The sequence below is a fragment of the Phaethon aethereus genome (genome assembly GCF_964289735.1).
Source record: "Phaethon aethereus genome assembly, chromosome: 5".
Taxonomy (NCBI): domain Eukaryota; kingdom Metazoa; phylum Chordata; class Aves; order Phaethontiformes; family Phaethontidae; genus Phaethon; species Phaethon aethereus.
In genome coordinates, this window is record NC_138579.1 from 3,783,121 (window position 1) to 3,807,298 (window position 24,178).

General features: G+C 62.8%; 2 protein-coding genes across 2 annotated transcripts; one reads left to right on the forward strand and one right to left on the reverse strand.

Annotated features, from left to right (window-relative positions):
* Nucleotides 1–2,181: 2,181 nt before the first annotated feature.
* ABHD12B (abhydrolase domain containing 12B) lies at nucleotides 2,182–7,894 on the forward strand (the record flags this gene model as incomplete). The annotated part of the gene is made up of 13 exons (XM_082000017.1): nucleotides 2,182–2,270; nucleotides 4,019–4,146; nucleotides 4,634–4,736; nucleotides 4,844–4,963; nucleotides 5,345–5,375; nucleotides 5,524–5,569; nucleotides 5,658–5,787; nucleotides 6,026–6,066; nucleotides 6,296–6,375; nucleotides 6,494–6,576; nucleotides 7,140–7,218; nucleotides 7,384–7,508; nucleotides 7,873–7,894. 13 exons carry the CDS (start codon nucleotides 2,182–2,184, stop codon nucleotides 7,892–7,894), a joined length of 1,077 nt encoding a protein of 358 aa, XP_081856143.1.
* Nucleotides 7,895–8,563: 669 nt separating this feature from the next.
* PYGL (glycogen phosphorylase L) lies at nucleotides 8,564–20,217 on the reverse strand (the record flags this gene model as incomplete). Its single annotated transcript, XM_082000422.1, has 20 exons — nucleotides 19,711–20,217; nucleotides 18,099–18,200; nucleotides 16,324–16,402; nucleotides 15,926–16,029; nucleotides 14,953–15,084; nucleotides 14,269–14,380; nucleotides 14,104–14,186; nucleotides 12,933–13,076; nucleotides 12,690–12,782; nucleotides 12,281–12,427; nucleotides 11,543–11,706; nucleotides 11,327–11,441; nucleotides 11,038–11,139; nucleotides 10,811–10,958; nucleotides 10,639–10,697; nucleotides 10,170–10,311; nucleotides 9,830–10,037; nucleotides 9,616–9,750; nucleotides 8,970–9,036; nucleotides 8,564–8,746 (listed from the first exon to the last, which is right to left on the reverse strand). Exons 1-20 carry the CDS (start codon nucleotides 19,951–19,953, stop codon nucleotides 8,564–8,566), a joined length of 2,562 nt encoding a protein of 853 aa, XP_081856548.1. The 5' UTR covers nucleotides 19,954–20,217.
* Nucleotides 20,218–24,178: the final 3,961 nt, after the last annotated feature.

Below are 24,178 nucleotides of genomic sequence, written 5' to 3' on the forward strand. Positions count from 1 at the left end.
TGGAGCAGCAGATTGCATCCACATAAACCATACCGATTCACGTAGCCACACACGAGCACCCCATCAAGCCCCCCTGCCAGACACCCGCCATGGGTGCTGGGTGCTGGAGGGGTGCAGGACCCCATGCCCAGCTCCTGCCTCGCCTCAGCAGCTTGCCCCACTGCCACGTCCCACATTGCCTGGCACAGCAGCTCGGCTAAAATTAACTCAAGCTAAAAGGAGCTCAGGAAAAGCAGCACAGGGTTTGCTTCGGAGGGCAGAGCGGCTTGAAACAACAGAGTTAAATCCAGCTGGCGGCCGGTCACAAGCGGTGTTCCCCAGGGCTCAGTTATGGGGCTGGTCTTGTTTAATATCTTTACCGATGATCTGGATGAGGGGATCGAGTGCTCCCTCAGTAAATTTGCAGATGACACCAAATTGGGCGGGAGTGTTGATCTGCTGGAGGGCAGGAGGGCTCTGCAGAGGGATCTGGCCAGGCTGGATCGATGGCCCCAGGCCAACTGTATGAGGTTCAACAAGGCCAAGTGCCGGGTCCTGCACTTGGGTCACAACAACCCCATGCAACGCTCCAGGCTTGGGGAGGAGCGGCTGGAGAGCTGCCCGGCAGAAAAGGGCCTGGGGGAGCTGGTCGACAGCCGGCTGAACATGAGCTGGCAGTGTGCCCAGGTGGCCAAGAAGGCCAACAGCGTCCTGGCCTGTACCAGCACTAGTGTGGCCAGCAGGAGCAGGGCAGGGATCGTAGCCCTCTACTCGGCACTGGTGAGGCCGCACCTCAAATCCTGTGTTCAGTGTTGGGCCCCTCACTACAAGAAGGATGTTGAGGTGCTGGAGCGTGTCCAGAGAAGGGCAGCGGAGCTGGGGAGGGGTCTGGAGCACAAGTCTGATGAGGAGCGGCTGAGGGAACTGGGGTTGTTCAGTCTGGAGAAGAGGAGGCTGAGGGGAGCCCTCATCGCTCTCTACAGCTACCTGAAAGGGGGTTGTGGTGAGGTGGGTGTCGGTCTCTTCTCCCAAGTAACCAGCGATAGGATGAGAGGAAACAGCCTCAAGTTGCACCAGGGCAGGTTTAGATTTGGTATTAGGAAAAATTTATTTGTGGAGGGAGTGGTGAAACATTGGCACAGGCTGCCCAGGGAGGTGGTGGAGTCACCATCATTGGAGGTGTTCAAAAAACGTGTGGATGTGGCACTTCGGGACATGGTTTAGTGGGCATGGGGGTGTTGGGTTGATGGTTGGACTTGATGATCTTAAAGGTCTTTCCCAACCTTAATGATTCTGGGATTCTATGAAATGGCAGCGTGGGCTGGCTCCACTCCCAGCCCTCCCATAGTGTAGTTAACGAAGCCCTCTTGGTTGCAGGCCCCACTGGCAGGCATGGCCACGTCGGCGATGGCCCAGCCGTGTGTGCCCGCATGCAGGCAGCGCATGCTCCTGCGCCTGGCCACGTTTCGTGGGAAATACCAGCAAAATGGGGACGTTTCTTTCCCGGTGGGAAGTTTCAGCCTGAAAAGCTGAGGCTGACTCAGCCTGACACAGCTGCAGGCGGGAGTGGCAGCTGAGAGGGGAACTAGCAGCAGGTTTCTACCCTTCCAGCAGAAGCCAAGGGACAGCCTCTGCTGCTGGACGATCCGGCCGAGGCATCAGCTTTGGTTTGAAACATTTCTTTTGTTAAATTTTGGTGGTTTCTTTTTTTTTAACCTGGAAGCTTTCTCTGTGCACTCCTTGCCATGGCAAGTCTGACTCGCCCGGCGCGGCACCTTGCTGCTGGCCCCGTGCTCTCCCCGGCACGGCCCTCGGGCACAGGGGGCTGCAGCCCCGCTGGGGTCGCCCCGTGGGTCCCCCCACGGCCCCAGACCCCGGGGGAAGGCGCGGCGGCACCACGTGGGCGGCCACGCCCCCGAGGCTGTAAGGAGCGGCGTACAGGGCGTGGCTTGCCGCGGGAGAGGGCGTGGTCTTCCGGCAGGAGCAGCCGGCCGTGCTGTTGCCTGGGCGGTGCCTGGCGGCGCGGGGCGGTGCCTGGCGGCGCGGGGCGGTGCCTGGCGGCGCGGGGCGGTGCCTGGCGGCGCGGGGCGGTGCCTGGCGGCGCGGGGCGGTGCCTGGCGGCGCGGGGCGGTGCCTGGCGGCGCGGGGCGGTGCCTGGCGGCGCGGGCGGGCGCGGCGGCGGCGCGGGCAGTCGGCGGGAGGATGCGGCGGCGCGGCGAGCGGGGAGGCGGCGGCGGCGGCGGCGGTGGCGATCGGGCGGAGGGCAGGGCCGGCGCGGCTCGGCCGGAGCGGTGAGTAACCCGCCGCGCTGCGGGCAGCCTGGGCTGCCGGGCCGGCCTGGCGGCTCTGCGACTGGCGCCCGGCTGCCCCTCGGGGGCCGGGCAGCGCCGCGCCGCGCTCGCCGGCACTGTGTTTCCGTCCCCGCGCGCTGTTTCTCGTGTTCCCTGCCGTGGCCATGCTCTGTCCGCCGTCAGTGTCCCCTGCGACCATGTGCCGCCGCTGTGTCCACTGTGCCGAAGGTCTGGCCCCGTGCCGTGGCCATGCTGCCCTGCCGAGGCCGCCATCCCGTGCTGCGGCCACGGCCTTGTCACCTTGCTGGGGCTACGCCCCATGTGTGTCCCCGCGGCCACGGCTGTGCCACCCTGCCACGGCCACATCCCCGTGTCACCCTGCCACGGCCTTGATCCCCTACCGTGGCCATACCCTCCACGTCGTGATTCCATGCTCTGGCTGTGTCCCCATGTCACCTTGCTGTCCCCGTGATGCCATGCGGTGGCTTCTTGCCATACCAGCTGTCAGAGGTGCTCCTTGGTGGGCACGTCTCCCCGCCCGGGTCCGGACCCGTCAGTTCTTGCCTGCAGCAGCTATTGTGCAAGGGCGGGTGTGGGCGCTCGCCCCTGCACTTGACTATTAGGTGTAGACCAAGAGCAGCACCTAATAATTAAATTAGCCGCAGCGACTGCAAGTTCGTTGCTGGCCCGTTGCTGCCAGCGTACAGCGGGACTGCTCAGACTGAAGTCTTGGAGGGTGACTACAGTTTGAGGAGCTCCCTGTGGCTCCAGCATGGCTCACACCACGCTGCACCCTCCTAGGAAGGATGCCTGTGCCCAGCAGACCACGCCATCTTGCCCTGGCACCCCCTTTGCAACCCTTTCTCAGCATCGTGCAGCACTCTCTAGGGCAGGCAATGGACTAAATCCGCTTCTTCAGGAGTGACGGTGACCCTAGGCACGCGCTGGCGGGGAGTGAGCTGCGCTTGGACGCCTGTCAGAAACCTCTGCCCTAAATCCCCGGTGCCCGGACTAGTTTCCCCATTGCTCAGCACCGCCAGCCCACGAGAGACGTGGATGCCAGGCAATCTGCAGCTCTTGGCTTCCCCTTCCCTCTTGTGGGCTGCGGCTGGGGCCAGCCGGTGGCTCGCTGCAGAGGACACAGCCTGGGGCGGCTGGATGTGTCCCCTGCCGGGGCAGGACGCTGCTGGAAGTGGTCACGCTCCTTACCCTGTGCTGGTGGCACTGGGGGACATTGCTCTGAGGACTGGTTTCTCCCAAGGCACTGTGGGCTCCCCGAGCCCCTTTCTCAGTTTTCCTCCTTGTCCCTGGAGAGTTGCAGCGGCTCTTGGTGCTGGGCTTGGGGACACCTCCGTGGCCATGTCTTACCAGCCACAGCTCAGGGTGTTGCTGCAGAGTATCGGCTGCTCCTTATTGCCAGTTTGGCTTGCAGCTCCCAGCCCTGGCACGTGCCCTGCCCTTCCTGCCCACCGGCGTCCCATGGGAGGCTGCGGAAGACCGGATCGTGGCCTCTCGTGACACTGTGTCACGGTGGGGCTGCTCTGACATCTCGGCTCCATCCTCAAAAGCCAAACACAACCCCGGTGTGGGAGCCAGGGGGGAAACAAACGGCCGCCTCAGGCCCTTGCGGGGGAAAAGCTGCTGTATCCAACTATCGCGTCTGGGATTGGGAACGGGGACCCCGCTCTGCTGTGCCCCAAAGCCCTTGGGGCGGGAGGGGATGTGCTAACGGGGCGTCCGCCTTGCAGGGGCCGGCTGGCCTGGTGCCCCCGGCTGCGCACCCTCCTCCTGGACCTGCTCCTCATCTACATCGCCGTGCCCTTCCTCATCCGCCTCTTCCCCGTCGTGCTCACCAAATTCGTCTTCCTGAACTTCTGTGAGTGCCCCGGGGCTGTCCCAACCGGGAGAGCCCCCTTCCCAGGGATTCAGCAAGCAGAGGGCTGGCGGGGGGGTCCCCAAAACGTGGGTGAGGCCACACCCAGCGCCTGGGCGGCACCAGGACAGCACCCATCCCACCGCCCCTTGCCGTGGGCTTGCAGAGGAGGCACGGAGGGAGCTTTCCTGTTGGCGCCTCGTGTTTTCCAAGCTGTAATAACGCGGTGCCGCTGACGCTGTTTACTTGCCTAAAGTTGCAACATGTCTGGGCACACAGAGCGTCGATGGGGCTAGAAATCCGGGTGGGAGGAGGTGGCAGAGGGCTGTGCTCGTCTACCTGCTCCCCGAGCCAGCCGTAGCACGGCCCTTGGCTTCCAGGCAAATTATTTCAAAAAAACCCCAACATGTTGCTTTGGAAAATGCACAAAAAGCAGCTGGGTAGGAGGGTTCCTGGGTTGCCTGTGTGACGGCCTCGATTTCTCCATCAGTGGCATTCCCCTTCTTCGTGGACCTTCGGCGGCCGGAGCTGCTGCTGAACCACACCGTCAGCCTGTACCTCACCACCGAGCCGGGCGTCACGGTCGGCATCTGGTGAGTGGGGCAGCCCCCCACGCCGGGTGGGCACAGCCGCGGGCTACGCCAGTGTCCTGGGTGAACCGGCTGGAGCCCCCCGGGGTAACCCCACTCTGGCCCCCCAGGCACACGGTGCCGGGCAGCAGAGGGGCCGAGGCGTGGGGCAAGGACCGGCGCTGGTATGAGGAAGCGCTTGCCGACGCTCACCCTGTGATCATCTACCTGCACGGCAATGGGGGCACCAGGCAAGTACCCGTGAGCGCTGCTGGGGGAGCGGGGCTGCAGGCGTGCCTCTCCCGGGGGAGGCCGCGTGCGGTGGCTGCTCTCGCACAGCATCTCTGCATGGGGTGAGAACTAGCAAACTTGGTGCAGCTGCCCGTGGTGCCGTGGGGCCGGGGCTGCTACAGTGGTTTCTGACTCTATGAGTCAAGAAAAGTCCTTTTGAGTTAAAGGGAAATGTCAAAACCCACCCACCCCAGGGCATCCAGCTCTCCCCTCCTGGGAAAAGGTCACCCTGGTCCCACACCTGGACTGGTGCCGGAGGGGAGGGTCCCCCGACCTGCCCCTGCCCTCGCAAGCAGGATGGAGACCCCCTCCCCGAGCTCTAACCTCCCTTTCCCCATCAGGGCTGCGAGCCACCGTGTCCAGTTCTTGAAGGTAAGTGGTTCCCTGCGGGGGGTGAGGCTCACGCAGGCTCCAGGGCCCCAAGAAGGACACCCTGGGCAGAGCGAGCCCGGCCGCGCTGGGGGGCCCTGGGGGTGCTTCCCCCTCCCTGGGACATAACGTGGTGCGGCTCCTCTGACAGACGATGGGGGCTGCTGACTTCCACATCCTGGCTCTTGACTACAGAGGTAAAGTCACCCCCAGCCTCTCACTGAGTGACTCCCCTGGGGCCGGTGTCCCCCCTTGGATCATGACGCCCAGCCGTGTCCCCCGCAGGCTACGGGGACTCCAGTGGGCACCCCACGGAGAGCGGCTTCACCACGGATGTCCTGGCGCTCTACGACTGGGCCAAAGCCCGGAGTGGGAACAGCAGCATCTTCCTCTGGGGACACTCCTTGGGGACGGGGTAGGTGTGGGACCGAGTGGGGGGGAGTGTCCTGTGGGTGAGCCCATGGCCAGTCCCCGGGCTGTGACGCTGCTGCCAGACCGGTGCCACCCAGGGATGGACCAGGGGGTCAGAGCAGCTCCTTGGTGGAGGCACCTGCAAAGCAAAACCCAGCAGGCGAAGCGGGGGGCTGAGGGTGCTGTGCACCCTGCCAGGGCACTGTGGCCGCTCCCCCTCACTGTCCCCTCTCTTCTCGCAGGATTGCCACCAACGTGGCAAGGAAACTGCAGGAGGAGCGAGGTAAGGGCCAATGCGCTGGTTTGACCCTGCGCGGTGTCTCCTCGGGGCTCTGCACATCCCGGGCCAGATTTTGGGTGCTATAGAGCTCTCGGCTCAAGCATCAGGCTTGGTCCCCACAGCAGGGACAAGCGGCCGTCCCCAGCCTTAGTGGGACAGGGACATCTTGGCCCCACGGCTGTGGGGAAGGACCCCCATAGCCATGCCTGCTCTCGCCCTGCCCTGCCCTCAGGGCTCCAGGTTGATGCCCTGGTCCTGGAGTCTCCCTACACCAACATCCGCGAGGCGGCCGCCCACATCCCCATCACCAAGGTGAGCCCGGGGGCTCTACCCGTGGGGTCCCCCAGCCGCCCGGGGCTCCCCCCTGGCAGGGGAGGGGTGCATCAGTCAACGCCACGGCTTAGCACCCCCAAAACTCTCTCACTGGCAGATCTACCGCCACTTCCCGGGTTTCGAGTACCTCATCCTGGACTCGCTAGCTCTGGGCAACATGTTCTTCCGCAGCGACGAGAAGTGAGTGCCCGGAGGGATGGGTGCCCCGGGGCTTGGGGCTGCTGCTGTGACCAGCTGGCCGAGGAGGGGTGGGTTGGACATGCCACACCATGCCATCCCTGCACTCTTACTTGTGCTTGCCCAGCTTACTCATGCTCTAGAAGTGGCTTTTTATTCGCGTAACGTCAGGTATCGATATTATTAGTGAGCAAAGTCCACAAGCCAGCACCCTTTTTTTGAGCACTGTGTGCTCGAGTCCCACCCGCATTGCGGCATACGCTCCCTGGGGCGGCACGCTCCGTCCCCTCCCTGGCTGTGGGTGCCTTTGCTAAAAGCCACCTGGTTCACGGGTGGTTTTGAAGCCCGAGCACCATGTGTTGGGGGTTGCAGGTTATTTGGGTGCTGGGTGCTGCCGGCCTGGGGCGAGCAGCTGCCCTTAGCCACCGCGGGGCTGGGCTGGCTCTGAAAGGCAGGGCCTGGGGGGAGGTCAGGGTTGCTGGGGGGGTTTTAGCAGGGGCTGGGGAGGCTTCGGTGGGTCCCTTGGCTCCAGGGCGACTCCTCGGTGCTGTGCTTGCTGCCCGCAGCGTGAAGGTGCTGGCCTGCCCGCTCCTCATCCTGCACGCAGAAGATGATGCTGTGCTGCCTCCACACCTGGGCCGCAAGGTGGGGACCCACCGCCTCCGCCCAGGCTTTAACGGGGGCAGGTGCCTTTGGGTGCACTTCGGGGGGCTGAAGTGGCTGGAGAGGGGGTGGCCGGCCCTGGGGTTCCGGGAGTGGGGCTGGGGGCCCCTGCGCACACGGCTAACTGCAGCTCCTGCCCCGCGGCAGCTCTTCGAGGTGGCACGCAGTGCCTACAAGGACAAAACCAAAGTGAAGTTCATCACCTTTCCTGAAAAGCTGGGCCTGGGCCACGACTACATCTCATTCAACCCAGAGCTGCCGGCCCTGGTGAAGTAAGTGCTGCTCTGCAGAAATGGAGGGGGGCACAGACCGAGCCTTGGCCTCTTCTGCCATGGGCGCATCCTCCCCTGCCACAGCCCTGCGGGCGCCTTGCCCCTGCTCCTTCCCCTCCCTGCGGTGCTCGCTGGCATCCATTTTTGAGCTCCCGTCACTCCTCGCTGCCCTGAGCCCATCCTCAGCCCAGGTGTCATGGGGAGGGGACCCCAGGGCCAGCCCCCAGCTCCTGTGCCCTGGGGACAGACACACAGCTGTGCTCCAAGCCCCGCTCAGCCCCACGTCCAGGGACCAGAAATCGGGATCTCAGGCCGCAGAGGATGGTCGGGGGTACAGCGTAAGATTTATTGTATCTTGTTACAGAGACTTCTTGAACATTAAGTGATGCCAGCTGCTGCGTGCGGCAACCGCCAGCGCTCCCTCAGACCCACACCAGGACCCCCTCCTGGCAGTGAACTTGCTGCTGTACGTAATAAAAACTACTGAGAAACTTTCTAACTTGCCCACTGCCTCGAGCATGCTGCAGGTCGCTCAGGGGCTGGAGATCCTGCTGTGATCTGGGTGCTGCTCCCGGGGCAGGACGGTGCAGCGGTGGCTGGGAGCAGTGGTGGGGGTACATGGGCCCGACTGCAAAAAAGACCCTTAACCCCATCCCACCAGCACTGATGCTTCAGGACTGGCAAGAGCTGCACCCCAAGTCCCGCGTCCGCATCCCCTGCGAGGGCTCAGAGAGCTGTGGCCAGCCTGTCCTGCACTGAGCCCCAGCAGCTCAGCCCCTGCACCCCACTTCTGCGTTAGCGCTGCAAGCAAGCCCGGTCCCTAATTTTAGGCTTCAGCAAACAGCCCCTTGGACTCCAACGGCACTTTTATTTTTAGTACCTGTGCAAGCAACAGGGCAACATGGATTTCGCGTTCCGGACGACAGGTTATAAAAATCCGCCCCCTTCCCCATCCGTAGGAAAGCCAGCAGCGACAGACAGACTAGACAGCAGAGAAAATTTGACAGCACACGTGCTGGTGGCCCTTGGCTGCGGCCGGCGGCGGCTCCGTGCCCCTACGCCGCTGTGCCGTTGGGGGTCCCACCCGCATCCCGGGGCTCGTTGGGCGGCGGGATCTTCAGGTCAGAGGGTTCCACGTGCCAGATGTCCCGGGCATACTCCTTGATGGTGCGGTCACTGGAGAACTTGCCGGCCGCCGCGACGTTCCTGATGACCATCTTGGTCCATGCCTTGGAGTTCTGCAAGGGGAGCGGTGGGATGGTGCAGCCGGAGGCTTGCACCCATGGGTGCCACACTGGCCCCGAGGCTGGCTTTCAACCAAGGACCCCCGGCAGCAGCACAGCCAGGAGCCTCCGTGCCAGGAGCCCCTCTATGTGCGCAGCCCCACCAGCCCCCTTCTCCAGGCTGGGATGTTGTGCCCCCGTCACAGCTCCCCTGCCGCATCCCCAGGCCGGCACTCACCAGGTACAGCTCGCTGACCTTCTCCTGGCATTTGACATACGCTTCGTAGTCTGCAAAAACTTTAAACCTGCAGCAGCGAAGAAAGGGGGGGGTCGGCGACAGCAGAAAGGCACAGGTGGGAGCGCGGCGGCGGTCAGGGGCTGCCAGATCCGGGCCTTCCTCCAACACAAATGCTTCAGCCAAATTCATCCTCCCCAAGCCCGGTTTGTACAGAGCCCTGCAAGCCCGCGGGCGCTGCGGCGTGGGCTGGACGGGTGCCCCGGCAGGGCACACCCTGTGTCAGCTTGCCGGGAAAACCATTTCCCCGGTGCAAACGCCCACAGCCCTTGGCTGTTTAGTGCTCCGGCCAGGAAAGCCCTTGAGATACCTAAAAGCATCTACCATCTGGCAAGGGCTGTGCACCCAAATGAGCCTTGGCCTTAATGTACCCCAGGCTTTAATGGGGCAAGCGTGAAGTGCCGTACGTGGAGAGCCTTTTGCACCCGAGGGGCATCAGTTGCTCTTCCACATGCACAACATCGGGGCCAGAAAATGGGACCTTAGCAGCCAGAGGGTGGATGGTTGGTGCAGGGGACTGCTCTGCACAAGCACCAGGAGTTTGGTGGCGAGACCCAACCCAGCGGATGGATGGCATCCCAGGCCTTACCGGTCATGGTGGAAGAGCATGTTGACCACGTCTTTGAAGAGGTCAGGCTCCTTTGGGGAGAAGAAGCCGCTCTTGATCTGGTCCATGGCTTGCTTCAACTCAGGGAGCCGGTCATAGTACTCCTGAGCATTGTATCTGGCAGGGAAGGGTTGATATGAGATGGTGCTGCTTCGGCCGCCCATGGTAGCATCCCCACAGCATCCCCAGCTCTCACCCTTCCCTGTCCAGCTCCATGACGTCCTCTACCCTCATGCCAAAGATGAACAGGTTTTCCTCTCCAGCCTCCTCAGCCATTTCCACATTGGCTCCATCCATGGTGCCGATGGTCAGAGCCCCATTCAGCATGAACTTCATGTTCCCCGTACCCGACGCCTCGGTGCCCGCCGTGGAGATCTGCTCCGACAGGTCAGTAGCAGGGATCACTGACAACAGCACACACGGACACAAGGGGTTATGGTGACCAGCTTTGGGTTTGTATCGTGCTGAAGGTCCACCACGGAGCCATGGTCTGGTGGGCAGCCGTGGGGCAGACATCCCCTCCCCACATGGGTTACCTTTCTCTGCCAGTGAGACCCTGTAATTCTCCAGGAAGATGACCTTCAGCTTGCTCCCCACAATGGGGTCATTGTTCACCACCTGAGCCACAGCGTTAATGAGCTTGATAATCATTTTAGCCATGTGATATCCTGGGGCAGCCTAAGAGAAAAGCCACGGGTGAGCCTGGAGGGCTGGTGCCAGGGGTGGGTGAGGCGCACCCAGCTCCCTCGGCCGTGCTCCCACCACCTCATCCAACCCATGTGTTGCGCCTCCAAGTTTTCAGGGGCTTACATGACCACAGGCAACATATGGTTATGCAAGCCTCCCAAAAACTTGGTGCTTTCCTTGGGTTGAAGCCAACGAGTGCTACCCCAGCACTTCCTGGAGAGCTTCATAGACATGGCCCCGTAAGACATCTGCACCCAAATCCCCTGGGCATTTTCAGTGACTTCCTGCAAAATGCTTAAAACTCCTGACCCAACTTACCTTGCCCCCAATGATCACTGTCCTCGGCACAAACAGCTTTGTAGGATCCCTCCTGATGCCTGGAGAAGACAGCAGCGTGGTCTCACCCTCTGTTTTAGCTGCAGCCCTGGGGGATAGGGGTGCTCGTGCACCCCCAGGGCAGCCCGTCCCCTTGGGACGCGCAGTGGCTTACGGTTGTACATGGTGATGATGTGCAGGCAGTTCATCAGCTGCCGCTTGTACTCATGGATCCTCTTCACGTGCACGTCGAACATGGAGGAAGGGTTGATCTTCACCTTGTACTCCTTCTCCAGGTACAGCGCAAACTTCACCTTGTTCTCCTGGGCGAGGGCAGAGAGCGCGTCAGTCCCCAGCCTGCGCTCCCCGTGCCTGCGTCCCCGCTGCCTGCACCCCTCTCACCTGCTTCACTTTGGCAACCTCCCGGATGAAGAGGTCGTCATCCACAAACTCGTGCAGCTTTGTCAGCTGGCTCAGGTCCCGCACGTAGTCCTCCCCTATTTTCTGCAACAGGAACACAAGCACGCACCGACCATGGGGTTGGGGCAGCCGCCTTCCTCGGGCACGCTGCTCCCGCCCGGCAGAGCCGGCGGTGCTTGGACCACGTAGGAGATTGTAAATGGCTGAGGTTGGAGTGGCACCCTGGGGCCGGGAAGGGTTGGGAGCCAGCATGCTCCCCCCGTGCCGTTACCTCTGCAATGAGCTCCGCCAGTCCCGGGTTGCAGAGCAGGAGCCAGCGCCGTGGGGTGATGCCATTGGTCTTGTTCTGAAACTTCTCCGGCTCCAGCGCTGCAAAGTCTTCGAAGCTATGAGGATGAGGAGGGGACAGTTTCAGGCTCGCCCACCTGGCACCACCACCATTTCCAAGCCAAGGGTGATCCACCACCGCCTCCCTCCTCGCGCTTACACTTGAGTCTTGACTATTTCGGAGTGGATCTTTGCCACGCCGTTGACAGCGTGGGAGCCGACGATGCAGAGATGGGCCATGTTGATCCTCTTGGTGCCTCCCTCCTCTATCAGGGACATCCTCCGCAGCCGGTCCACGTCGTTAGGGAAGAGGGACGCGATGCGCTGCCGGGGAAGGCCGGAGAAGTGGTGAGCGGTGCTGGTGTTTAGGGATGTCCCACCCGACGGATCCCCAGGAGGGGGCCACAGCAATGACTCCAATGCGTTTGACGCCAGCCAGAGCGGTGGCTTTTACTCCAGAGCGATGGTGCCAACTCCCTCCCAAGGGTACCCCCTTCCCCAGCACGGACGTCTCTGGACGGAAAGACCCCCCAGGCCCCTACGGAGAGGGGCTTGTGGGCACATGTGGGGCCATTTTGGTGAAAGCCTCATGCTGCCAGACCAGGAAGCCAAACCACCATCTCCTTTGTGGCCCCAACCTCATCCTTCTCCAGGGAGCAAAGAAATGCCAACAGGTAAGTCCCCAGAGCCTTTAAAACAACCACTAAGTGCGGGATGGCAGTAGACTGGTGGGAAGGGCTATCCTACACACCAAGCTCCCAAAATAGCAGCCAGAACCACCCAGCCACACACCCAACATCATCGGTTTGTGCATCCCCCTGACCCCGACAGCACAACACGTGCCATCCCTGTCCCCCTCTCCGGAGAGAGGGCTCCTGCGCTGCCCCAAGGCACTTACATCCAGGTGTCTCTGGTTGATCTCGTAGATGATCTGCAGGTGTCTGGGGAGCAGCTTCTCCACCAGGTCCACCGGCCAGCGCTCCAGGGCTTCAGGGAGCACTGTGTGGTTGGTGTAAGCAAAGGTCTGCTTGGTGATGTCCCAGGCCTGCCGGGGAGAGAGCTGGTGCTAAGTGGCCAGGGTGGAGGCAGCCCCGGGTGGGTGCCAGCACCCACGCATGGTCGTCTCACCGCGGCCAGCAGCACGGCTGAGCTGGCTCCTCCAAGTCCCTACCGGTTAAACCCAACCTGACTGCTGCACGCCACTCTCCAGGCCACCAGCAGCCACAAAACTGGTTATCCAGCTCCTCCGCCGCAGGCAGGCGGCAGGGTGGGTGCAAGCAGAGGGGACCCACGTCGAGCCTCCTCACCTTGTTCCACGGCAGCTTCTCGATGTCCACGAAAATCCTCATCAGCTCCGGGATGGCCATGGCGGGGTGCGTGTCGTTCAGCTGGATGGCAACCTGCGGGAGAGCAGGGGTGGCACACGAGGACATGTGGGCATCCCGCTGCCTGAGCCAGCCAGGCACAGGCACCCATGGAGGGTCCACGAAACCCCTCCAGCCCTGGGTGCGCATCTGGGAGGCGTCGAAAAGAGCAACCCTGGCTCGTACCTGGTCAGGGAAGGAATCGAACACGGTTCGGACGCTGTCTGTGCTCCCGAATTTGGATGCTTTGAAGCGGCGTATGATGTCCTGGAGGGTGGCAGCCACGACGAAGTACTCCTGCTTCAGCCGCAGCTCCTTCCCCTCGAAGAACTGCGAGCAGAGGAGCGGGACGCTGCAGGATTGCACTGCGCTGCCCAGGCACGCCTGCGCCGGCGGAGCTGTGCCTCCCCGGGGCTCCCCGCCACGCAGGGACCCACACCGGCACACATCCACCGCACGGCACGGCGTGAGCCCCCGGTGCGTCCCCCAGCTCCGGCTTTGTCAGCAGCTCAAACTCTGACATCTTTTCGCTTTCCAGATTTCAGCATGGGGGTTTGGAGATGTGCTGGTACAAACAGAGGTTAAAATCCCCCCGAGCAGCATGGAAAGCTGTTCTCCCTGGTGCCCTGGTTTTAAAATTTTGGCTGCAAAAAAAAGGTACTGGGGCAATGGGGAGGAAAGCCATAGGGGCTGTATTAGCTGTTTCTACAACAAAAATGAAAGCCACCATTCACACAGCAAAGAACATCAGCCCACTGGGCTGCGAGAGAGGATCTGCAACGTCGCCACTGGAGCTGTGGTGCCTCCGGCTCTTTGCACCAGTCTGGGGTAGGATTAAATGGGAACAAACCCCATCCATCAGGGCCTGCCCAAAACAGGCTGCAGAGCAAGGAGAGCCACCCTTCATCACCCCCCCCCAGCCCCACAGCTTGTTTTGTGCCCGGGAAAGGGCTGTACATCCCACCGTGCCTCCGTGCCAGCCAGCGTGCAGCACGACAGGAAGACCCGCAGCAAGAGGCTGGGATGCAACGGGTGATTTGGGGCATAATCTCCAGTCCTGGGCTGCAAGGGACGGGCAGGGCAACACCAGCAGCACTCAACCAGTTTGCCCTCGTGTCGTGTTTGGAGCCGCAAGGAACATTTCTGCAGCAGGACATGCTCATTCCCAGCCCCGCCCGTTACCACGCTGGGCATGGATTTGCCTGGGAATGGACCTGTCTCTGCTGCAGCCCCGGGGAGAGGCAGCAATCCCCATCCAAGCACTACAGGCGGCTCGGAACACAACTAAAAGCGAGAGGGGCTGCTCCGCAATCTTTAGCCAGCCTTAAAACAGGGACACCTCTCCATCCCGACTTACGTTGTCGTTGGGGTAGAGGACACGGGATATGTTCTCCGCCAGGTTTCTGTCCAGCACGGCCTGGATGTAGTCTCCGACGTTGACTGGGGAGGAGCAGAGGGATAAGGTAGGTGCGGGACCCCTCTGTGCCCCGTCGCCCGCAGCACCCCACCAGCACCCACTTACAGTCCCGCAGGTTGAAGTCGTTGGGTGCCCGAGCCGACCACAGGCGCATGGTGTTGACGGTGTTGTTCATGTACCCGGGCACGGGGGTATCGTAGGGCAGCGCCAGCACCACCTAGGACATTGGCAGGGCAGCCGGAGCCGGGCTGCGCCCCTGGCTGGGGTCCCCCCACATGCCCCCTGCCCCACCGGAGCCCTCCCGCCCCACAGACCCTCCCGCAGGGGTGAGCTCGGGGTTGCATCCACCTTCACGGTGTCGCGTGCGTGGGGATGTGCTTGGTCGCCCCTGCCCTGGGGACACCCCGGTCCTGCCCGGTGGCTGGTGTTTGCCAGACGTGCTCAGGGGATGGAGGGAGGCTTGCGAGGGTCAGGAGAGGCTTAATGTCAGCCATCTTGCCGGGCCGTGCATTGCACGGAGACCTGCTGGAGGTGCTTTTGGGTATTCTGAGGTTGGCTGCAGATATGGAGCCACAAAACCTGCCCCATCCCTACATCCATCTCCTCCCCAGTTCGCTCCACCGCTGCTTCTTCCACCCCAGCGCAGCAGCCTCGCCAGCACGACCCTCCCCGGCAGGACCCATGCCCGGGGCGCAGCCGGCTGGCGAGAGGCCCCCAGGTGAAGGGATGAGCCGTGCAAGGGGGGTTCCCCACACGCCAGCCCTACAAAGGCTGCGCCCCGGCCCGTACCTGGGTGTCAACCCACTTGGCGCCGGCGGCGGCGTGCTCCACCCGGCCGTAGAAGTGCACGGGCAGCATATACTCGGGACGGGCTTTCTCCCAGGGGTTGCCATGCCGGAGCCAGTCGTCGGCTTCTTCCACCTGCCGGAGGGAGAGGGAGCGGTGACAGGGCCATCCAGCCCCGGGTTAGACATCGCCTTCGGCACGGCCAGGTCAGAGCTCCGGCGGCAGCGACGTCGGGCCAGGGGAGATAAGCCCCCTTAGGACGCAGCCGCCGGGGGAATTGCGATTTCATGGCACCAAGGAGGAACGACCTCCACCCTGCTGGCTGCAGACACGGCTTTTGGGAGGTGCTCACAGGGTCCCTCCACGTATTCAGAGGTGTCTCCCACCAAGGGTTTTGCTGATATACGCCATGTTTTCCATTGCATTTCCACCCTCTGATGCTTTAACCCAGGGGTCGAGCAGCGGAGCAGGGCTGGGGGGCTGGATCTGGCCTCCCCGAGACCTCCCCACACCATCCCCACCCCGCCAGGAGCAGGGAGGCGACTTCTCCGTCCTCACCGGCTCCACGCGGCCACGGGGCAGCTCCCGTGGTGGTGCCGGCCCCGGGCAGGCATCCGCACAACCCCGGCTCGGGAGGAAAGGATATCACACGGCTGACTTGCAGCCAACGGGCTCGACTGGGAACCGTGACGCTGGGCTGATCCCCAGCCCCACACACCGCAGCCAGCTGGGACGAGGGACGTGCTTCCCCGCCGTGGGGCGGGATGCTACGCGCTTGCACCGGTTTAAGGAGTTAAACTCGTTTGAGAAAACATCTGACAAGTTTTAAATATCATGGCACCGACTGGCTCCAGCCGTCTCCAAGCTAAGGGAGAGCGTCTGTACACCCTGGTCTTTGCCTGGTCTCCGGGGGAGGCTGGACTCGGGGCTTCGGCTGTGCCGGGGGAAGGCGAGGGCCACACGCCTCTGTCCGTACCTGCCAGCCGTCCCGGATCTTCTGGTTGAAGATGCCGTACTCGTAGCGGATGCCGTAGCCGTAGGCTGCCAGCCCCAGCGTCGCCATCGAGTCGAGGAAGCAGGCTGCCAAGGAGAGAGGAGAGCGGCGAGCTGCACTTCCCCGGCGAGCCGGGAGCCCGCGGGCCCTTCTCCCCGTGGAGAGCCGATGGCAGCAAGCAGCCGCCCCGCAGGGACACGCGCCAGGGCCGGCAGCCGCCGCCGCTTGCTCACCGGCCACCCAGCGCCTCTCGCCCTGTGCACAGAAAGGCTGGAGCAATAACCCCCCCCGGGTTTAGGTACCCCCCTGCCGTGGATGCAAAGGCTCCAGGGCTGCGCCCCACCACCCAGGCAACGAGACCGTCTGGGCGGCTCACTCACCAGCAAGCCTGCCGAGACCGCCGTTGCCAAGACCAGCATCCTCCTCGATTTCCTCCAGCTCTTCCATGTCCAGCCCGAGCTACAGATGGGAAGAAGGTGATGGGGTGGAGGCTCTCAGAGCCCCCGGCCCCGCGGAGGGGGGCACTGCCGGCACGCACCCCTGGGTGCTGCCCTGAGCCCACTGCTGCCGCCCCCCCTTACAGCCGGCCTCCAGGAGGGGTGTAAAGGCACCCGAGCCTGCAAGACCCATCCCTGCAGCCGGGCCATGGGGATTTGCTCCCAAAACAGCCCCTCTCCCCTCCGCTGCAGGGCAGGGACCGGCTCTGGTGTTTAAGTGCTCCACCAGCCTTCACAAGGGACACACGCGCCCTTGACCTCGACGCAGACAAGCTCCTGGGCGTGGGGGGCACCCAGCCATAACCAGGGCGCTGCTCTCATGGTCCCAGACATTTCGGGCAGGTCTCCCAGGGCTCATTCCCGAGCCCATTCCCTCTCTCCACGCCCCATGGCTGCAGCCCCACATTCCTGCTCGCCCAGCACCCTCACTCCCTGGGGCAGGCACCCCAGCGCCCGTGGCCCTGGCTCCAGGCATCGCCCTTTAACGGGGATGCCCAGAGAAGCAGCTACACCACTTTTACAGGGAAATTTAAAGTTTCCAGCCTGGGATGCTGTGGGAGGAAGAGGTTTTGCCTATGCAAAGCTCCTCAGACAGCTCATCGGGAAATAAGATGGTGCCTTGCCAGGGCTGAGCCACCTTTTCCCACGGAAACCTCTTGGTCCAGTGTCCCCCCGATGTCCCACAGTCACAGCAAGTGGGGATGGCTCCAGTCCCACGGCCACCCATGTGGGAGGGCTGGACCCTGCACTGCTCCTGTGTAAGCAGGCAGCACCTTCTCCCAAACCGGCTGGTCACAGACAGCTCTGGGAGCACCAGCACCGGCTGCAGCCTTGCCGGCGTTTTGTGGCACAGCTCTGAACGTCATCGACGGGCATTCAGCCTACAGAAATATCTTAAGTGATTTATATTACGCCAAACATTTCATTTTAGAAACGTTTCGCATTTGTGTCCAGGGGGCTCAGCGTGCGCAGCAAGGATTTCCCTCAGAGCTTTACCTGCCATTGCTGCAAAGACGACGATTTCCAAATAACCTCGTACCTTCCACTTCCCCAGGCTACCACCACGTAGCATCCCGGGCTCCTCCCCTCCACCCTCAACCCAGCTGGGCTGCCGCCCTCATGGCAAGGTCAATGGACACAACATTAAAAAAAACCCTAAAAATAAGTTGCTCTCCTTTGAAACGTGCTTGCTCGAAAGCTGCTCTGGCTGTTGTGCAACCGCCGCAGCCGCGTAGCATGGTGTTGGTCAGGAGGGGGGAAAGGAGCCATCCAAAAACCTTTGATAACCCACGTGCCACAGGGTGCCAGCGCCAGGCTGGGGTTGAGTTAGGCCAAGGTTTTAATCCCCTCTGCCATTAACTGTAGCTATTAATAGCCTCGTATACACAGCCATGAGCTTTCTTGCAGTTTATGGGCTTGACCCACCATCTCAGCGGTGCTCAGCAGCGCCATGCCGCATCGCTCGGCATGCGGCCGCCGGGCTGGGCAGCCCCGATGCGGCTGCAGACGCCGGCTGTGGCCCCAGGCCTTTCCGGTGCAGCCTTCACCCGCTAAGGCATCGCCTGCGGCTCAAGGAGCGGTTTGCAGCTGGTGCGGTAAAACACGAACATGCCCAGGAGCCGGAGAGCACGGAGCCCTCCCGGCCCGGGTCTGCTCACCTGGTAGACAGCTTCGTCGCAGGCGTTCTGCAGCCCCAGGTTAATCATGGTGTTCTGCAGCGTCCGCCCCATGTAAAACTCCAGGGAGAGGTAGTAAATCCTCTGAAAGAAAAAAACATCCCCTGGTCACCTTCCCTGGGGCTGGAGGAGGCTCCTCTGGACCCCAGAAGCCGCTACCAGGTGCTACCTTGAAGCAAGAGGAAAAATCCTGCCTCTCAACAGGGCAGGGCGGTTTGCACAGGGAATTCGAGGGCTGGAGCTCCTCGGAGGCCCCGAGCCGGTCGTGCTCTGCAGCCCCTGCCCTGCTCTCCTGCTGCTGCGGTTTCCCAAGCCGGGAAGAGGGTAGCGCCGAGGGAATTTTGTTCGGACAAGCCCAACGCCGTGTCCAGGGGACAGCTCCAGCACGGTCACCCCGAGCGCACCGGCGGTACAAAGTTAAACTTTAAAGAGGAGACATTTCCCAACGTCAGCCTGAGCTGCAAAGCAACCGGAAAACCGAGCGAGCCGCCGGGGCCGGGCGCGTGCGGTGGCCGCGGGGACATGGGCTTCCTCTGCTGTCCCGGGGGGTTCGGCCTCAGGAGCACGGCACGCTCTCGCTGACACGATGGGCGCAGGATGTGGCCGGTAAGGCGGAGGCTTGTGTAAGCTGTCCCCCGGCGTCAGCACCGGCAGGTTTTAAGGAAGGATTTAGGCTGGAGGAAGTCGCTGACTTGACAGGTTTCCCCAGGACCTGTGCGGGGTCAGGCTGGGGACAGCGATGGGATGTGCCGGGCAGGATCGGTTGGGCTTACTGGTTTGGTCCCAGCAGACGTTGGGCAGAGAGAACCCAGCACGGCTCGGCTGTACAGGAGAACCCCCAGATTCAAGCCCTGGGAGAGGCTCATCTCTTTCCCCCCCCACTTACACGACACGAGGCGGGTGATGAGCTGCCAGGGCTGGGACGGTCCCGGCGAGGTGTTGGCAGGGCCACGCTCGCAGGGAGGAAACTGGAGCCGACAGGACCTCCCAGGTGCCAGGAGGGGATTACAGCTTAATCCCCCAGCAGCCAGAGCCCCGCGCTCGGCGTGAGCCAGCGCAGATGAGCAGCAGCACGGAAACTCCTGCACAAACCAGATCTTTCACGCTCGGGAGTCTCTGTTGCGCAGATTAGGCTTGCGCCTATTTTAAACAAGGCCCGGCTTTGGGTTTATTTAAGCCCTTCAACTAATTCACCCTAAAAGGCTTTGCAGCTGCTTTCGGCAGACCGCACCCAGCAAACGCTGCGCCCGTGCCCTGCGCCCCGCTGCCGTGCCCTGCGCCCCGCTGCCGGCCACGCTGCGCTCTGTTTGTTTTGGGAAGCGAAGGGCAGTGGCCTCGCTTGTTAAAGTCCAGTCCTGACGCTCGACAACGTTAAGGGGAATATCCCCAAACCCAAGGAAAGCCGAGCCCCCCTACTCCCTATGTCCTTCTAGGCTGCTCAGAGGGAGGGTTTGCACCCAAGGGGGTACAGATTCCCCCTCTCCCGCCCCGGCCATAACACAGGCCCACCTTGGGAAAGCCGGGGGGCTCCCGCCACCCCCCTGCCCCGCAATCAGGGGGGTGTCCCCCCATCCCAGCATCCCCTCGCTCTCACCTTGGGGTCCTTCTCGTAGTAGTACTGCTGGGTGCGGATCCAGCGCCCCACCAGGTGGTCCCGCACGGTGTGGGCCAGAGCGAAGTAGTAGTCCCGTGGGGTGGCCACGTTGCGGTCCTTGACCAGGGTGAAGTGAAGGTGCCGGTTGAAGCCCCGTTTCAGCTCGGCCACGCTCTCGGCTCCCACGATCCCGCGGATGCTGATCTGCTTTCGCCGCTCCTGGTCCGACAGCGGTCGCGACATGGCGGCGGGGCTGCGGGGACACGACAGGGACACGGGGCGTGGGGGGACACCGACACACACACACACCCCGCCACGGCGGGGCAAGGCGCCGTGTTCCGCCTCCGCCCCGGGGCCGAGCTCAGCGGCTGGGCCGGGCTGCCGGCGCCCCGGGGAGGGGACGGGCCACGCCACGGGCCGCCCACTCGTGGCGGCTCCCCACCACCCGGGGGTGCGTAAAGGGGGTGCCCTGGGGGCCGACAGCCAGGGGTGCACAGAGGGGGGTGCCCCGGGACGTGAAGGGCGGGGGAAGAGGGGGGGCACGGAGCCGCGGGAGGAGCGCGGACCCCCCGGGCCCACCTGCATCAGGCGCCACGATCGCGCACGCAGCCACTACCCCCCCTCCTCGCACTTATCCCGGCGGGTGGGCAGCACCGCCCCACGCAGGGCCCCGCCCCACGCAGGTCACCGCCCCACGCAGGGCCCCGCCCGCCCGGCGCCGCGGCGGGTTGGCTGCGGCCGCCCGGGCTGGCGCCGGGGCGGGGATGCTGCGGCGGGACGGTCCTTCCGGCCGGGCAGGGGGGCTATGTCGCGATCCCACCCCGTCCCCTGCACCCCCTTTTCCCTGCACCCCCCCTCCCTTGCACCCCCTCCCGTGCACACCCTCCCCTGCACCCCTCTGCCCTGCACCCCCTCCCCTGCAGCCCTTTCCCCTCACCTCCTCGCTTTTCCCTGCCCGCTCTGCCAATCCCGCTGGAAATGGTGTGGGATTTCTTCCCATCGACTCCGGGCACTTCACAGCGGCCACCCCGGGCAGCGCTCCGTGGCTGCCTGCCCTGCCTGCCCGCGGAGTCCTGCCCTGCCCTGCCTGCCTCCTGCCTCCGGTTCCTCCCCAGGGCAAGAACAGCTGATGTGAGCGCACAACGCGACACCGCTTCCTCTTCCTCTTCCTCCGGCCATGCCTGCGCCGCCTTGCCAGCGTTTTCCCTGCCCAATTCTGCAAAGCTTAAACCACACGCAGCTGAAGAGCAACCCAACTCAACCCAACTCAACCCAACACAAGCCGACTCAACCCAACCCAACCCGACCCAACCCAACCCAATCCAGCCACTGGCCTGTGGGCCAGCCGGGCCATGTGTGCTCCTGGGGTTAACCCAGCCACCCCGACTGTCACCCTTGGCTAGGACTGAGCAGCATGAGGCACCATGCTGAGCCGGGTCCTGGCAAAGGGCTGCAGAAGCTCACCAAAGGTTCAGGAACCAGCCCAAACTGCACATGTGCAACATGGAAAAAAAGGAATGTGACCGATCTTCCTGATTTCTCATGAGGCAAATTGAAGGATTATTGTCTGGGCGGAAGCTTGGGCATGGTTTCCTTGTCAGTAAATGCCAGACACGGAGCAGACAAGGTGCCTAGAGCAGGTATTTCATGTCCAGGACCCACCCTCCAACGCAGGCGGAAATTGCAGCCATGCAAACAGTGCCATGCAAAATATTCCAAGAGCTGCCAAGCATGGGGGAGAGCCCTGGGTGGGTTTGGGCAGCCTGAAGAGACCTCCGGCGCTGCTCCCTTGGAAGTTGGAGCAGGGATGCAGCTGACAAGCGGCTCTGCCCTCGCCTCCGGGGCCCGTCTCCAGGCAGTGGGTGTCCTCTGGCCCTGGGCTCTTCTTCCCCCGTGCATGACTTACAGGCTGGGTTTTACACGCAGCAAGGATGCAATTTCCCGTATCTCTGGTGTCCTGGGCACGCTCCCTCTCCGGAGGGGATGAACATTGTTCTGAGCCGTAAATGCACTTAATGCAATGCAGTAGCAGTTTTTCTTTAGCCCTGGACCTGAGCCCACGATGAGCTCAGAGGCCTCACGCTGAGAAAACATCGAGCAGGCGCTAATATCCCGACAGCGAGCCCTTCTCAGGCCCCAGGGAGAACTGTCCTTGCCTTTCCCTTGGCAATGGCCCCAATGCCACTCACCCCGTAGCGTTTGCCTCTATTTCTGGAAGAAAGATGCCCCAAGGCATTTGAATGTTGCCAGCGCTGCACCACAGCGATGCTGGGCACCTTCACTTCTTGGCATCTCATTATTTCTATCACCTTCTCTCTCTTCCCCCCTGGTCCTTGCCCCCGTCTCTTGTCCTGGATGGGTCTCCAGGCAGGGGCTGCTGGTGGGCTGGCTGCGCTGGGCTGGATGCTGCAGCTTGTCCCCGCCAAGGAGATGCCTCTCTGTATCCAGCCTAGGTAATTCCTCCCTCCTGCCGGATGCCGTCCCGGATGCTGGAGGGAGGCAGGAGTGTGCTGCGGAAGGGAAAGGGTCGTGAAAAGCCTGGGTGGGATGTGGGGCTGCTGGATTTGAGGTTCATGGCCATGCCTGGGTTAGGTCCCCAAGAGCACCGCAGGTGTAACACGGGCTTTGCAATGACCCAACTCCCTCCTGGGGCATCTCCTGGTCGTTAGGTGGAAACTAAAAGTTCCTGTCCCCGCAGCCCAGCTGCCTGGCCGGCCATGGCACCACCGCGGGGAGAGGGTGCTGCTGTGCTGGGGAAGGGGACACGGCGGCACGAGCTCCCCCCGCCCCGCGGTCATCTCACAGTGCTGCTGCAGGGCTGGGTTTCAGCTGGCTCCCGTGCCCACCTCCCTCCCATGAACCAAGTTCTGTCCATTCTCTGCTGCTGTCTCCTGGCAGGGACAGTGCAGGGATGTGCCATGTGTTGTGGTGACCCGTGCTGGCCGGGGGCACACGGGACGGGAACCGAAGCCAAGAGCTGCGGCGGTGCAGAGATGCTCTGGGAAGCTCTGCCCTTCTCTCATAAAAGTCCTTTATTAGAACAGCAAACATGACACTTCTCTTCAGTACAGCGGCTGTATGCAGCTACCATCGCGGTACAGGGGGAGGACGTCTTACAATCACTGGGAGTCTAATAAGCACCATGAACAGCCTAAAGAACGGGGGAGAACGGCTGAGAGAGGAGCCCCGGGTGAGCCGGCCACGGGGGCTCGTCAGGAATTCACCAAAGAGCTGCTTGGCGTTGTCCTGCAACATGGCTCTCCTGCAGCTGAGAGAAACTCCTCGGTGTAAGTCAACAAGATAGCACCCATCCAATAAATTAGGTAAACTTAATGCTAGAGCAACAAGGGAACGAATGGGACCATCCTAGAGGAGGGCACGCTGGAAGGGAATGCTCTATTTACACTTGTCTTTCTGCTGGACCGGTACCCCCGTAGCTCCGCCCGACCCCGGATCGATGAGCTGCACCTCTCCGGCCAGGGACCGAAAAGCGAAGCGCGGGGACACGTGCATGCAGGCGCCCTCGGCACAGGAACGGGGGCTGGCACGGGCACGGCACCCACCACCTCCCGCTCCTCTCCTGCCTCTGAATTACCAGAAAGTCGGGGTAGGGAGTGGAGGCCGAGGGGAACTGCTGCCGGCAGCAGGCGCAGGCAGGCAGGGCAGCAGGCGCGTATTCCTGAGTGCGTGGCAGGGCTGTGGCCAGCTGTCCTTCCTCCCCATCCTCATCCCCGTCCCCATCCCCGTCCCCATCCCCGGGCTCCCCGTCTGACCCTCGCTGCAGAATGAATTCTCCTGTGAAGGGAAGGACACTATCAGGTAGTATTTAAGGCTAGGCTTTATACAGCAACTATAAAAAAATAAATGCTAATCTCCCAAGAGCCGGGCGAGGGCTCTCCGGTGTATGGCTGCGGCGCGCGTGCCGGCGCCGGGGAGCAGGGCGAAAGCGCCGCGCGGGCACTCGGCACCGGACCGAGGGCCTGCTGGCACCCCGGGCACCTGGGGACGGGGTGGCCCCCCCCGGCCCACCGCTGCGCCCCGCAGAAATGCCTCAGCGGGGACAAGGGACAGGGCCGGGCGTTTTGGTAAGGACGTGGAGACTGACTGGTGATCCAGGGCCCTACCTGTGACCGAGGGCGCGCTGCACGAAAGGCCGCGGGGGAAAGAAACATCCTGCAAAGTCACGGGGCTGGCGCGGGCGAAAGCCTTCCCGTGGCCGGGGGTCCCCGCTCGGTCCCGCCGGCCACCCCCCGGCGCAGCGTGGGAGGGGAAAGCACTCTGCCGAAGGAGACAAAACCGCTTCCCTCCCCCCAAAGCCCAACTCAAATCGATAAAATCGAACGTAAAAGCGGACACAGAGGAACATCTCAGGCTACGTAGGTACTTCATCAGCCAAAAGGAGCTACACAGCGAAGCGCACACACACAGGACAGCGCGGGAGGGTAGAGATCAGAGATGGCCAAAAGCC